This window comes from Lacerta agilis, chromosome 8 (assembly GCF_009819535.1).
Source record: "Lacerta agilis isolate rLacAgi1 chromosome 8, rLacAgi1.pri, whole genome shotgun sequence".
Taxonomy (NCBI): domain Eukaryota; kingdom Metazoa; phylum Chordata; class Lepidosauria; order Squamata; family Lacertidae; genus Lacerta; species Lacerta agilis.
This window is the reverse complement of record NC_046319.1, coordinates 70,006,683-70,020,387: the sequence shown is the minus strand read 5'-3', so window position 1 is coordinate 70,020,387 and position 13,705 is coordinate 70,006,683. Positions and strand designations below refer to the sequence as shown.

General features: G+C 44.1%; 1 protein-coding gene across 1 annotated transcript; it reads right to left on the bottom strand.

Annotated features, from left to right (window-relative positions):
* Nucleotides 1–553: 553 nt before the first annotated feature.
* Nucleotides 554–11,855, bottom strand: LOC117052348 (putative uncharacterized protein DDB_G0286901). The gene is made up of 6 exons (XM_033159201.1): nt 11,744–11,855; nt 10,171–10,227; nt 3,847–3,870; nt 2,899–2,955; nt 1,583–1,609; nt 554–713 (listed from the first exon to the last, which is right to left on the bottom strand). Exons 1-6 carry the CDS (start codon nt 11,816–11,818, stop codon nt 708–710), a joined length of 246 nt encoding a protein of 81 aa, XP_033015092.1. The 5' UTR covers nt 11,819–11,855; the 3' UTR covers nt 554–707.
* Between the last annotated feature and the right edge of the window lie 1,850 nt (nt 11,856–13,705).

Genomic DNA, 13,705 nt, shown 5'->3' with positions numbered 1-13,705 from the left:
CAGAGGTGGAAAAAAAGCTTGGGGGAGGGTGTCAGCAAATTCACCTGTAAGGCTGGATTTGTTTGGACATTGATAAAGATGTATTATTGTCTGATTAACTAGGAAGGTGCATAAGGGAAATGGGGGAAGGTTAGGGCCAGAGGTTGCCACATTCATCTCCTCCTCCAGTCATTCAGTTATATTTACATAGAAGGAGAATGTCAGAAATGCCGCTCATAGAGAGGCATGCAAGGCTGACCCTAGCATTAGGCAGAGTGAGGTCACCACCTCAGGCAGTTGGATGTAGATTTCATGAAAGGGCAGCAAATTGTTAGCTCTCCATGGGAGTATTAATGGAATACATTAGTATTAAATTAAGCAGTTAACAATTTGCTGCCTTTTCTTGAAATCTATATCTAACTGCCTGGATTGCAAGGGCCAAAATAACTTGGCCACTCCAATTCACCTGACTCCAATTCACCCTGAGATATACATTTGAATTAATCCAGGAAGGCTCAGTCTTCATGCAATGCATTGGGTTTGTTGCTATGGAATAACTGAATACTCAAACAGATTTATTGATCAACAAGTGACGCCAAGGTTCTTTATTTGCAAGAAAAGGTTTTGGTGGTTCAGCAGCAAGGAAAGATCCCACAAGAGAGAATCATTTACGAAACAAAAAGGGGCAGAAGGCACTTGTATCTGTGTTGCAGTGGTTTCCTGGGTGTCTAATACTGCAAAAAGAAGAAAAGGAACACCCATTAGAATTGAAATGCCAAGAGAGACCCAAAAGGGCAGCTCTCCCCAATATGTCTGTCTCTCTAAATCTCCTCATCTCACATTGCACTGGGCGCTACGGCACATGACAGATGTCTGTCACAAGTACAAAAAGGTGTTTCTTTCAGTAAAAACACCATATTATGAAATCAGGGTACTAATCTGTGGCCCATACATTTTCCTGAATATTTGGAGAAGGTATGTGTCTTTCTAGCTAGCTAGTAGACTTTTACCCCACTCTCAAGGTGGGCTCAAAGTGTCCTCCAATTCCCCCCACAACAAGCTTTCCAAGGAACAGCCATTGCTCAATAGTAGGCCCTCTGCTTTGCATGAAGATATCATGTTCAAACCCTTGCTTCTCCATATATGACTGGGAGAAACCTCCTTTTCTGAAACCCCAGACAGCCACTGCCAGTCAATAGACAATAGGGATGTAGGTGGGTCAATGTATCTGACTTGGTATAAGACAACATCCTCTGTTTGTTCCCTTATTAGGCTGAAAATGCCAGGCTAGATGGGAGCTTGGCTTGACAAGCAGCCCTTACATCCCTATTTCACTGTTAACTCCCCAGTCACCACTGGGGAAAAAAATGCTAGGCTAGATGGATTCTCGGCCTATTTCACCAAGGCAACTCTTACATTCTTATAATACATTAGTTCTGCCCACATCCCACAACACTCTGCTGGGACGGCATGATGCATCCATTTCTCCTGTTTATGCAAAGGTAACCCTGTATGCTTCCCGTGATGCTGTGGCAACAAAATGACTGAGCCATGCCATCAAACCCTATTCCTAATGGAGAGATTCAGCAGTACTAATACTCACCCAAACAATGGGGTCATCATTATCATTCTGCAAGGCAAAACATTGACAGATCATTCATCTACTAATCCAAATTTGTGGTTTTTCAAGATGTAGTACAGACCCTTAGGCAGCATGTTCAAGTATGCATTTGGAGTTAGGCGGTGGGGGGGGGGAATCACTTTGAGGGTTCTTTTCCAGATACCATCCATTAAAAAGATCTAGACCTGGGAGGAGAAACCTCTGGTCCTCCAGATGTTGGTGGACTGCAAATCCCATCATCCCTGAATACAGGCTATGCTGGCTGGGCCTGATGGGGGCTGGGTTTTAACAGTATCTAGGTTCCTCACCTTTGATCTAGTTCCTCTCACTTGCAAGATTTTTCAGAATTTGGCATGAAGAGAAGCCATTAAGTGTTGCCCTTTATGCCCAGCATGGAGAATAAAGTACAAAGAGTAGAAATGGAGTACTTGGGAAATGCTTGGGTAGAGAGGTAATACTTAGAAAGTACTCAGGGTAAAAAGAGCTAGGCATCCACGTCATACATGAGATCTTACTTTGGTGGTTATGCTACATGACTGGGCTTTGGGACTTTGCAGACTTCCTGTCAAAATTGCTCCTTTTTTTGTAAAAGAACAAACAGGCTTGACATTTGAACAGATGGTGATTTGATGTAACTGAGAGCATTTGAAAGGGAATATCAAAAGAAGAGTGCTGCCAGGCTCCACAAGGGAGTCCTATGCTTTGACTTGTTTTAGAAACCTTAATTCACGTGTGGCAGAAGAATTCTGGAAGAGAGAGAATCCATGAGTGCAGGGATCCATGTAACTAGACAGTGGGAGCTTCTGTTTGTTCCACCCCTACAGAACTGCTGCTTCACAACCAATTCAGTCTCTCTTGGAAATACCCATGCTTGCTGTCAACTTTTTCTTTGGGGGGGAGGGGCATGGGAGGGCTGTCTAGCTGGCAATGTCAGAGGTCATCCAAGAGATACTATGAAATATTTTGTTGCAGGCTGAGGTGTGTGTGTGTTTGATTATAGAGAAGGCAAATGACTCTATAAAGTATTCCCCAAGGGGATTTCAAAGGCTAGGGCAGGATTGAGGCCCTTATGTTGTTGGATTCCAACTCCCATCAGTACCAGTCAACATGGATAATGATCAGGGATTATGAGAGCTGTTGTCCAGCAACATCGGGAAGGCAAGAGGGGGCCGCCCCTGTGTAAGATGATCCCAAAGCTTGGCTGTCTTAAGTAGCCAGTTGCCAGCCCAAGAAAAGAACTGGTGTGACAAGTGAATGTACAAGCAAGATGGTCAAGTTGGCCTATCTCTGGTACTTACTCCATTGTTGTTGAAGCTGTTGTCGCCAGCTTTGTTGTTATCAAAACTTCCACTGTTCTATAAACAAATGCAAGGGGATATATTAGTGATCTGCAATTCTCTCGTGGCAGGGAGCTTTACGGGGTCAGTTTCCTTTGAGAGAGCATTATATCCTTATGGCATTTGGTAATACCTACAAATATACAAGTTCAGCAAGGAGGTGCAGGAGGTGCCTGTACCTGTCACCGATACTGGAACCAGGCTCCCCACAGTGGATGGCTGTGACTGGGAAATGCCCACTGTTTCAATTTGCTGCAAAGTGCTGGCATAGCATTGCTTTGGAGCACTGTGCGAGGAACTTTAAAAGGGCAGCCAGGGTGTCCTCCACTGTAGGAGGAGGCCACCTTGCCTGGGACACCTCAACCTGGAACCTGCCTGCAAGAATGAACACAGGCCGAAAAGGGGGGAGAGTGCCAGGGCGGTGTTTAAAGCAGGGGGAGTTCCTTCAGAGGCAAAAAGGCACATGCTTGTAGCTTCCTAGAAAGATGCACAGCTCAAGTTTTCCATCTGCATTCCTCTTTGCTAAACTCTTTTTCTCCAGAGCACATGCCCCACCAGACAAGTGGAGGAAGTAGCAGTCCCCAGCCATCAATGCTAATTTAAGCAAACATCTTCTTTGGATTCAGTTTAAATCAATTTTGGTGTATGCAGTACTTCACACTATTGACTCAAGCTATACAGTCCCCCCTTTAAAAAAAAAATCTATAAGTTTAGGGTTGCTTTAACCCAGGGTTGGGGAACCTGTGACCCTTTAGATCCTGGGTGACTCCACCTCCCAACATCACAGCCAGTGGTGAGGAAAGAGGGGAGTTACTGTCCAACAATTATCGGGGTGCCCACTGGTTCTCCATCTCTGTTTTAGAGCAATGCTAGACTAGACAAATCATGTATACCCTTGCTGATACTTACTCCTCCATAAGCCCAAAACTGGTTCTGCAACAGAAAACAGAAAAAAACAGAAATTGAGAACACCCCTCAGATACCCAATCTATAATTAGCAGGGTACATATTCCACTAGATTAAAAGCAATAGCTCTATCACTAAGAATCTACGATATGATCTATCCATTATGCACAGGAAGCTGCCAGGCAAACACAACAGGCAGTTAGTGACGGTGCTATCTGTCATCCCTCCCTCCAACCTGGAGAATTGTGGTTGTCCTATCATCCTGATGCTGTTGAATGACAGGTCAGCTTTGAATCAGAACTCCCTCATCCACAATCTGATTGTGGATGAAAAAGACAACCTGGTCTGTATCACTGAGACTTGGGTGGGTAAGTAGATGGAGTTGGTCTCACCCAGCTGTGCCCACCTAGGTACTTGGCGCAGCAGCAGGGCAGACTTGAGGGTCGGGGAGGGGACGTTGGTGGAATCTATAGAGATTCCATCTCTAATTTTGTTTTATAATGCATTTTGTGTTCCCATTTTGTATTATTATTTTTATTATTTGTATTTTTATGTTGTGAATCATCCCATGATCTTTGGATGAAGGGTGTTATACAAATCTAATAAATTATTATTATTGTATCAGCTCAGACCATTAGTTGATCTAGCTCAATATTGTCTACACTGGGGCTGGTTACCTTTTTCAACTGAGGAGACACATTCCTTTCTGGGCAACCTTCCAGGGGACAAAGTGGGCAGAGCAGTTAAGTGTGCAAATTACCTTACTACTGTAAAGTAGTTTCTTCATATTCACACAGTCTCCTCTACCTACCACTCAGGCAATGGATACTGTGACCTGGTTGGTTGTGGTTCTCCAAGGTTCCATACACAACATATTCCAAGCCCTCCCTGGAGATGCAACCCATTGTCCCTGGCACTTGCTGCATGCAAGGCAGATGCACTAAGCATAAAGCTATGGTCCCCCCCTGAGTTGCGACAGCATGCTGCAACACTGTAGAAGGACTAGCATAAATGGAGATCTAAGCTTGGGTAGAAATGCATCATTTTATTAAGCCAATGACTTTTTATTTTTAATCAATGTATTTTTAAAAATAATAATCTGCATGTTACCAAAGAGAATGAAGCATAATTAGTAAGAACGTTTGCTACCATTTTTTTTAAATAAAAAGATGCCAATATTTGAGGAAAGGGAAATATGGATCATCACAAAGGACAGAGGAATTCTAGGGGACTTACTCCATCGTTGTTCAAGCTGTCAGATCCTACATCGTTGCCATCAAAGCTGTCTGTATCCTGCAAGGGAACAGAATGAGCATAATGTTAGGTGGAGGACTGGAAACAGCAGCCCCTTCTTAAAACAGCATTAACTGGAGCAGAGTCAGGGAAAGAACTCTTGGAAGGATTTGGATGTGAACATAAAGGTAGAAAAGCTCCCCACCCACCCCCCCCCTCTCTCTCTCTCTCTCTCTGTGTGTGTGTGTGTGTGTGTGTGTGTGTGAAACAGCTAGCAAGAGAAGCAGATAAGAAGCTGAGGGCACCTACGTTCTCTGAAACTGTTTCTCATCAGAATCCACACCCACCTAACAAGTAGAATGGGTAGTAGCCACTAAACAGCAATGCTAACTTAAGCAAATATCTTCTTTGGCTTCAGTTTCAATCACTTTGGGTGCACCCAGCACTGATACTATTGCATCAATACAGGGTCTTTTCATGTTCTAACCCCCAGCTGATCTATAGGATTAGGGTTGCTTTAACTTAGGGGTGGGGAACCTGTGGTCCTCCAGATGCTGAAGGACTCCAGCTCCCATGATCCCTGGGTCCAGAATGATGGGAGCCGCTGTCTAACGAAATCTGGATGCCCACAGGTTTTCCATCTCTGTTTTAGGGTGATGCTAGACTAGATGGATCATGCACATGCTTGCTGATACTTACTCCTCCCTTCACCGAAAACTGGTTCTGCAACAGAAAACAGGGGACAAAAGTCATAAATTAAGAGCATCCCGAGATACCCAATTTATAACAAGCAGAGAAGACATTTCACTGGACTAAAAATTATAGCTCTCTTACTGCAATGCTATTATGCAATCTACCCATTTTACTTAGGAATTCTATGGTTCTATGGAAGCAGCCCTGTGTCAAGTCAGACTATCCAGCTCAATATTGTCTGCACCAGGGCAGGGAACCTTCTTCAAACCAACAGCTACATTCCTTTCTGATGTTGGGAAAGATGGAGGGCACAAGGAGAAGGGGACGACAGAGGATGAGATGGTTGGACAGTGTTCTCGAAGCAACTAGCATGAGTTTGGCCAAACTGCGGGAGGCAGTGGAAGATGGGAGTGCCTGGCGTGCTCTGGTCCATGGGGTCACGAAGAGTCGGACATGACTGAACGACTGAACAACAACAACAACATTCCTTTCTGGGCAACCTGCCAGGTAACAAAAGCCAGTCGTGGAGACAGCCAGGAACAAAGGTGGACAGAGCAATGAGTCTGCATTTTACCTTATTACTATAAGCTATTTTCTTCATATTCACACAACCTTTTATATCCATCCTCCAAGCAGTGTATATTGTGCCCTAACTGGTTGTGGTTCTCCAAGGTTTCATACAGGGCACATTCCAAGGCCTCCCTGGAGGTGTCAGCAATTGTCCCTGGCACCTTCTGCATTAAGCATAAATCCATGGTCCCTCCCTGAGTTGGGGCAACATGCTGCAACACTGTAGAAGGACTAGCATGAATGGAGATCTAAGGTTGGGTGGAAATGCATCCTTTTATTAAGCCAATGTATCATTTTATTTTTAAAAGATAATGCTCACCAGGTTACCAAAGAGAAGGAAGCACAATGAGTGGGAATGTTTGCTACCATTGTTTAAAATGAAACCATTATTTGAGGAAAGGGGAATATGGATCATCACAAAAGACAGAGGGGACTTACTCCATTGTTGTTGAAGCTGTCAGATCCTACATCGTTGCCATCAAAGCTGCCTGTATCCTGCAAGGGAACAAAATGAGCATAATGTTAGGTGGAGGACTGGAAAGAGCAGCCCCTTCTAAAACAGCATTAACTGGATCAGTCGGGGATGGAACTCTGGGCAGGATTTGGATGTGGACCTAAAGGTAGAAAAGTCCCCTCTCCTCTCTCTCTCTCTCTCTCTCTCTCTGTGTGTGTGTGTGTGTCAAACAGCTAGCAAAGGAAGCAGATAAGAAGCTGAGGACAAGGACCCATGGATACCTGAAAACCTCAGGTTTTCTATCCATGTTCTGTTAAACTGTTTCTATCAGAGTCCACACCCACCTAACAAGTGGAATGCATAGTAGCCGCTGAACATCAATGCTAACTTAAGCAAATATCTTCTTTGGCTTCAGTTTCAATCACTTTGGGTGCACCCAGCGCTGAACACTATTGAGTCAACACAGGGTTTTTTCATGTTCTAACCACCAGCTGATCTGTATGATTAGGGCTGCTTTAACTCAGAGGTGGGGAACCTGTGGCCCCATGATCCCTGGGTCCAGAATGATGGGAGCCACTGTCCAATGATATCTGGATGCCCACAGGTTTTCCATCTCTGTTTTAGGGCACTGCTAGACTAGATGGATCATGCACATGCTTGCTGATACTTACTCCTCCATTCACCCAAAACTCGTTCTGCAACACAAAAAAGGGGAGAAAAATCATAAACGAAGAACAGTCCCAGATACCCAATTTACAACAAGCTACATTCCTTTCTGGGAAACTTTCCAGGGGACAAAGGCCAGTTGTGGACATAGCCAGAAACAAAATTGGACAGAGCAATAAATGTGCATTTTACCTTATTATTGTGTTAATCTATTCACATTCACCAACCCTTTATCCTCCATCCAGGCAGTGCATATTGGGCCCTAATTGGTTGTTGCTCTACAAGGTTTCATACAGAGCACATTCCAAGCCCTCCCTGAAGTTCCGAGTGATTGTCCCTGGGATCTTCTGCATGCAAAGCGTATGCACTATGCATTAAGTCATGGTCCCTCCCTGAGTTGGGCCAACATGCTGCAACACTATAGAAGGACTGGCATGAATAGAGACCTAAGCTTGGGTGGAAATGCATCCTTTTATTAAGCCAATGCATCCTTTTATTTTATTTTTTTTAAAAAATTCATCTGCAGGTTACCAAAGGAAGCACAATCAGTGGCAATGTTTGCTACCTTTTTTTTTAATTGACCATTATTTGGCCGAGGAAATACGAATCATCTGAAAACACAGAGGAATTCTAGGGACTTACTCCATTGTTGTTGAAGCTGTCAGATCCTACTTGGTTGCCATCAAAGCTGCCTGCATTCTGCAAGAAGAGAGCATCCTGTTAGGTGGAGGGCTGGAAAGAGCAGCCCTTTCCTAAAGCAGCAATGACTGGATCCGGGTTTGGGATGGAAGTTTGGGTAGCAAGTGGTATTCAGAAGCATAACCCTTTCATGGCTATTAGCTCCAGATAGTCTTTTCCTCCATCAATTTGTTTAATCCCCCTTTAAAGCCAACCTCCGTCAAGTTTGGTTTCTTTTGTTTTCTTAAATTCATTTCTCCATTTCTCCAGATTAATTTGCATTTTTAAAACCAACAGCAGCTCTCATGAGAATCTATTGGCATTTTGATGTTTTTTCTCCGAATCGGTGTACACAATTTTGCCTTACAGGTATTTCTGCAAAAAAAATTGTTCTGTAACAGAATGCTTTGTGTATGCTACTTTAACTAATATATGTGTTTATATGCACAGCTGGCATTGTTATGTGGGGGTTTTTTTGCACACATTGCTTGGCTGGAGTACTGCACTGCAAAATTTGGAGAACTGAAAGAAATAAAATTTGAAGAATTTTGAAGGATGGCTGTGTTTTGGATCAAATACTTTTTAGGAAAGTATGGATTAGGTAGGTTTACCTTTAAATGAGAATGGAATAATATTTCTCTCCCATCCCTACATTCACCTCAACTCTCCATATGGATCCCAACCCAGCACAGTGGGCACTCACCAACCGTTGCCCAAATTTTGATGTATTTACGATTTCTAGAGGGCTTCAGTAATCCAAAGGAACAGCCAACATTTCTCTGTTCAGTTGCTACTTGAACTGTCATGAAGACTCCACTTTGGGATTTTGAATATTTTTTAAAAAAATTGAATGAGCAGGGACTACTGATAACATTTAAGTGCAGGATGGGGGCACATGTGGCCCACTAGATGCTGGTAGACCCCAGCTCCCATCAGCCTGAGCTCAGCATAGCCGGTGGTCAAGGCTGATGGGAATTGTAGTCCAGCAATACCTGGAGCCCCACAGGTTCTCCAGCTCTGTTTTAGGGCAATACTAGACTAGATGGATCATGTATATACCCTTGTTGATACTTACTGCTGCAAAGCCTTCATAATCGTTCTGCAACATAAAAGAAAAAGAAAAACCAGAAATTAAGAACATCCACCAGATTTATAATTGGGAGAGTGCACATTTCACCAGGTTATAAGTTCTCTCTCTCAGACATCAAAACTGCTATGTGATCTATCCATTCTACATAGATAGACAGCCTTACACTGAGTCACAACATTGGTCTGTCTAGCTCAATACAGTGGTACCTTGGGTTAAGAACTTAATTCATTCTGGAGGTCGGTTCTTAACCTGAAACTGTTCTTAACCTGAGGTACCACTTTAGCTAATGGGGCCTCCCGCTACCGGCACCACACGATTTCTGTTCTCATCCTGAAACAAAGTTCTTAACCCAAGGTTCTATTTCTGGGTTAGCGGAGTCTGAAGCGTCTGTAACCCGAGGTACCACTGGGGCAGGAATACACTTTCAGCTCGAGGTCCACATTCCATTTTGGACAACCTTCCAGGGGCTAAGTGCAAGTGGTGGGCGGGGCCATAGACAAAAGTGAGCATAGAAATAAATATGTTGGGGGGGGGGGTTGTTTTGTTTTTTGTTTGCTTTGTGCACTGACTTTGTTGCATCTCTCAAGGGCTTGAGGCTGGAGAACTTCCAAGTTCTACCTGGAAATGCCAGAGATTGACTTTGGGACCTTCTGCATGCAAAGCACCAAACAGTGAGTTGAAGTCCCTCCTTGAGTTGAAACAACATGCTACAGCACAATGGAAGGACTAGATTGAATGAAGATCTAAGCTTGAGTGGAAATGCATCCTTATATTAACCAAATGCATCCTTTTATTTTTTTATTTTAAAAATAGCAATTTGCAGGGTACCTAACAGAAAGAAACATTTCAGTGGAAATGTTTGCTAGCATTTCTTTGAAAGATTTTTATACATATAGTGGAAAGGGGAATACTTATAAACACAGAGGAGTTGTGGGGTACTTACTCCATTGTTGTTGAAGCTGCCAGATCCTACACTGTTGCCATCAAAGCTGCCTCCATTCTGTAAGAAGAGAGCATTCTGTTAGGTGAAAGATTGTAGCATCTCCCTAAAGCAGCATTGACTGCATTTGGGCAAGATTTGCACGTGGACCCAAAGGTAGAGAAGTGTTTGTGGTTGTAGGGCTGCAGGGGAAGCAAACACCAAGCAAGGGAAACAGAGAAGAAATGAGGGCTCATAGAAGGCTAGGCTGATCCTGGTGGAGCTCCCATACCCTTTGAAGTTAGTGGTCTGCCAGGCATGCGGAATTTCAACAAGTAAAAGAGTGCTCTGATGATTTTTACTTTCAAATCAAGGAAAGCTTTAGTTGCCAAATTTGCACCCCACAGACTGCAATGAACAGCACACACACTCTGTCAGAGGGGCAGAGAGCAGTTGGCAACTCCATGTGAGGCCTCAGCAAAGCAAAGGAGCAAACTAGACACATGGAACTTCATGGCCACTTGCTCAAGAGAAAGATAAATAGTATCATGACCTCCAGTTGTAATATGCTGGCCAGCGACCTCATCCTTGCCTCCTTTTATACATGGGAGGAGATGCTGAGGGGGTGACCTCTTGAAGTGCTTGGCCCTCTTGGGGACTGTTTCATTAAATTTCTTCCAAGATAGGGAAAATTCTCCACCAGTTTCTCAAAAGTGAGGCAGCAGTGCCAATAACATATTGTCCCTTCCTTCCTTCCTTCCTTCCTTCCTTCCTTCCTTCCTTCCTTCCTTCCTTCCTTCCTTCCGCAAGTGCCACTAACAGCAGCTGCCTTTGCATCTTCCAAAGTATCCCTGACCAGGCAGCATTGCTAGCCAATGGAGACAGGGAGAGAATGGTGTGTGCCACCCCCAAAAAAATGACATTTGAATGAATTCTGCAAAATGGCATTCCAAATGCAGTGAGAAAATGAAAAATCTCAGAAGTGCTCTCAGAAAAATGCATTGTGATCTATTGATTTATCTTTAAGTGGGAAATGAGGTTTGTGTGTCTTAGGAGGCCATAAAAACATCACAGTGTCTCAGACTGTGATGCCAATCACCCCAGTATCTCAAGAGAAGGAAACCTACAAGACAAATTTTGAGAGGGGTCAGGGGGCGGGGGGGGGGGCACACAAAATTCTTTGCCATTACAGTGGAGAGCCCAGGAGCAGCCAGCAATTAACCTGGTGCTTTCAGGGCTATGTAGAAGAGTTTCAGGATCTTCTTTTTAGAATATGATAAATATGAAGATTAGGTGGAGCATTGCACTGTAACCCTTGAAAGGAGGAAGAAGAAGAGTGAATTCACAAGTACAGAAATAGCAGATTGGGGTGGTCATTCCTGGAATGTACTACTTCAGTAATTGCATTTCAGAGTTGCCCAATATTTTTTCCTGGCTTCTGTGCCCCAAAGCACAACATTAGCAAATGCCGACACTGTGAAACACACCCCTGATTTCTACAGATTCATCAGGAAGTTTGAGCAATCTGTGCATACACAATGACCCCCCTCCCTGGGCACCACCTGGGCTCTCGGGATTTTGCCTTGTTCATCCTTACCGCAGGTGCAGCCTGGGTGCTGCACAGAGACAGCAGGCAGAGGCCGAGGAAAGCAGCTGCAACCTGGAACTTCATTTTGGGTTTCTTTGCTTCGTTCTCCCTCTCAGCTGGGCTTGGGAATAATGGTGTGCTGCAGGGCTCTATTTATGCTGGGCCCTATCATGGGCAGTGCCACACTTGTGGGCCAAACCCAGTGACTCATACCTACAGCTCCCTCTCCCAAGGGTGGGGAACCTCAGGCTCAGCAATATTTATTTTATTCATTTAGAATAAAATATTTACACCGTTTAGCTTTTTAAAAATAAAATAAAAAATCTGAGCCATTTACAACAGTTATATATAAATCCACACAAGAAAAAGCAAACAAAATGTTAAAATGAGAAATCCACAAACTGTTATGGAAAGAGGAATTATTAATCACCTGCATAAACATGATGGAATAGAAAACAGGCATTTAAAGGTTGAAACGGAAGGTACCAGCTGAATATTCAGAATGTTCCACAATAGGGGCCAATGACTCAGTTTCTCATGTCTGTCAAATGAGCTTTGCCAAGTCTGGGAATGACGAATGACCCTCCTGCAGATGATCTCAGTGATGGAGCTGGGATGTAAGGGTTAAGGTGATCCCTGAGGTACCCTGGACCTAAGTTGTTCAGGGCTTTGCAAGTTAATACAAGGACCTTGGACCTGGCTCAGTAGTAGATGGGAAGCCAGTGCAGGTGTTTTATCAATAGTGTCATATGCAATCTGGCCACTGCATTCTACACTAGCAGAAACAAGTCCAAGGGCACCCCCACAAAGAACCTGCTGCAGTAATCAAGCCTCAAGATGACCAATGCATGGACTACAGTGGTCAGGCTACCTTCGTACAGGAACGGCTGTAGCTGGTGAACCAGACAAAGCTGGCAAAAGGCACCCCTGGTCAGAGAGGACGCTCTAGTGACAAATATGTATCTGGGAGTACCCCCAATCTCTGCACTTGCTCCTTCGGGGGGGGGGTGTAATCCCAGCCAGAACAGGTAATTTGTCAATTGGCTTAAGATTGGAAATATGAGGAACTGATAGAAACTAAAACTGATTGTCCACCGTTAGTTAGAGGCACTTGCCACAGGGTTGAGCTCTCTCTGATGCACACCAAGGCACAAGTATAAAGCAAGTGGCAGGTTGAACAAGTATGTTCATTTGGCTGGGATTCTTGTTTGCTGAAGGTGGATGGGATTCTTGTTTGCACGCTGTGGGCAAGACCCACTCTGACTGCTAGGAGCTTGATTTGAACACTGAGGCCTGAGCCGGGGGTGGCAGGGGGACAACTCACTGATAACGTGGGATATTCTGTTGGGCTTTTGAAACAATATAGTCCACAAGATTACAAATGAAAACCTGCTGCGTTGCAATGACCAACATGGAGTGCCACATGCTCTCTTTCACACCTGGATCAACTATTTTCTGTACATGTACATGGGCAAATGATTGGAAATGCTCCAATATCTTCTTTTTGGAGTGATTTGAGTCGTGTTTTTCTCGAAGCTCTGTTGTACATAACAGAACTTGCTCACTGTCCTGTTGCAACTGAAGCACCTAGTGCTGAAATCTGGGATGGGCAAAAAAATTAACAATTTCAGTTTCATAGCATCATAGAAATGTGGCATTGGAAGGGACCCCAAGGGTCATCTAGTCAAACCCCCATGCAATGCAGTTCCTCCTTTTCCCAGTCTTAAATTCAAGTTCATTTTTGAAAAAGTCCTCATGAGAACCCACTAGCGACTTAGGGTTGCTCTTGCCCCATGCCTAAAAAGCATGGTTCTGAGCAGTTGTCCACTTGATCCACACTTTCTAGACAAAAATCCAAGCAGTTCTCCCCTTGCCCCACTCCTTTCCCAGGGGAAATCCGCTCCTTAGCTCTAAATTGGAGGAAACGTCCACCTGGGTAAAAACCTAAATTGCCATTTGCTCCGACTGAGC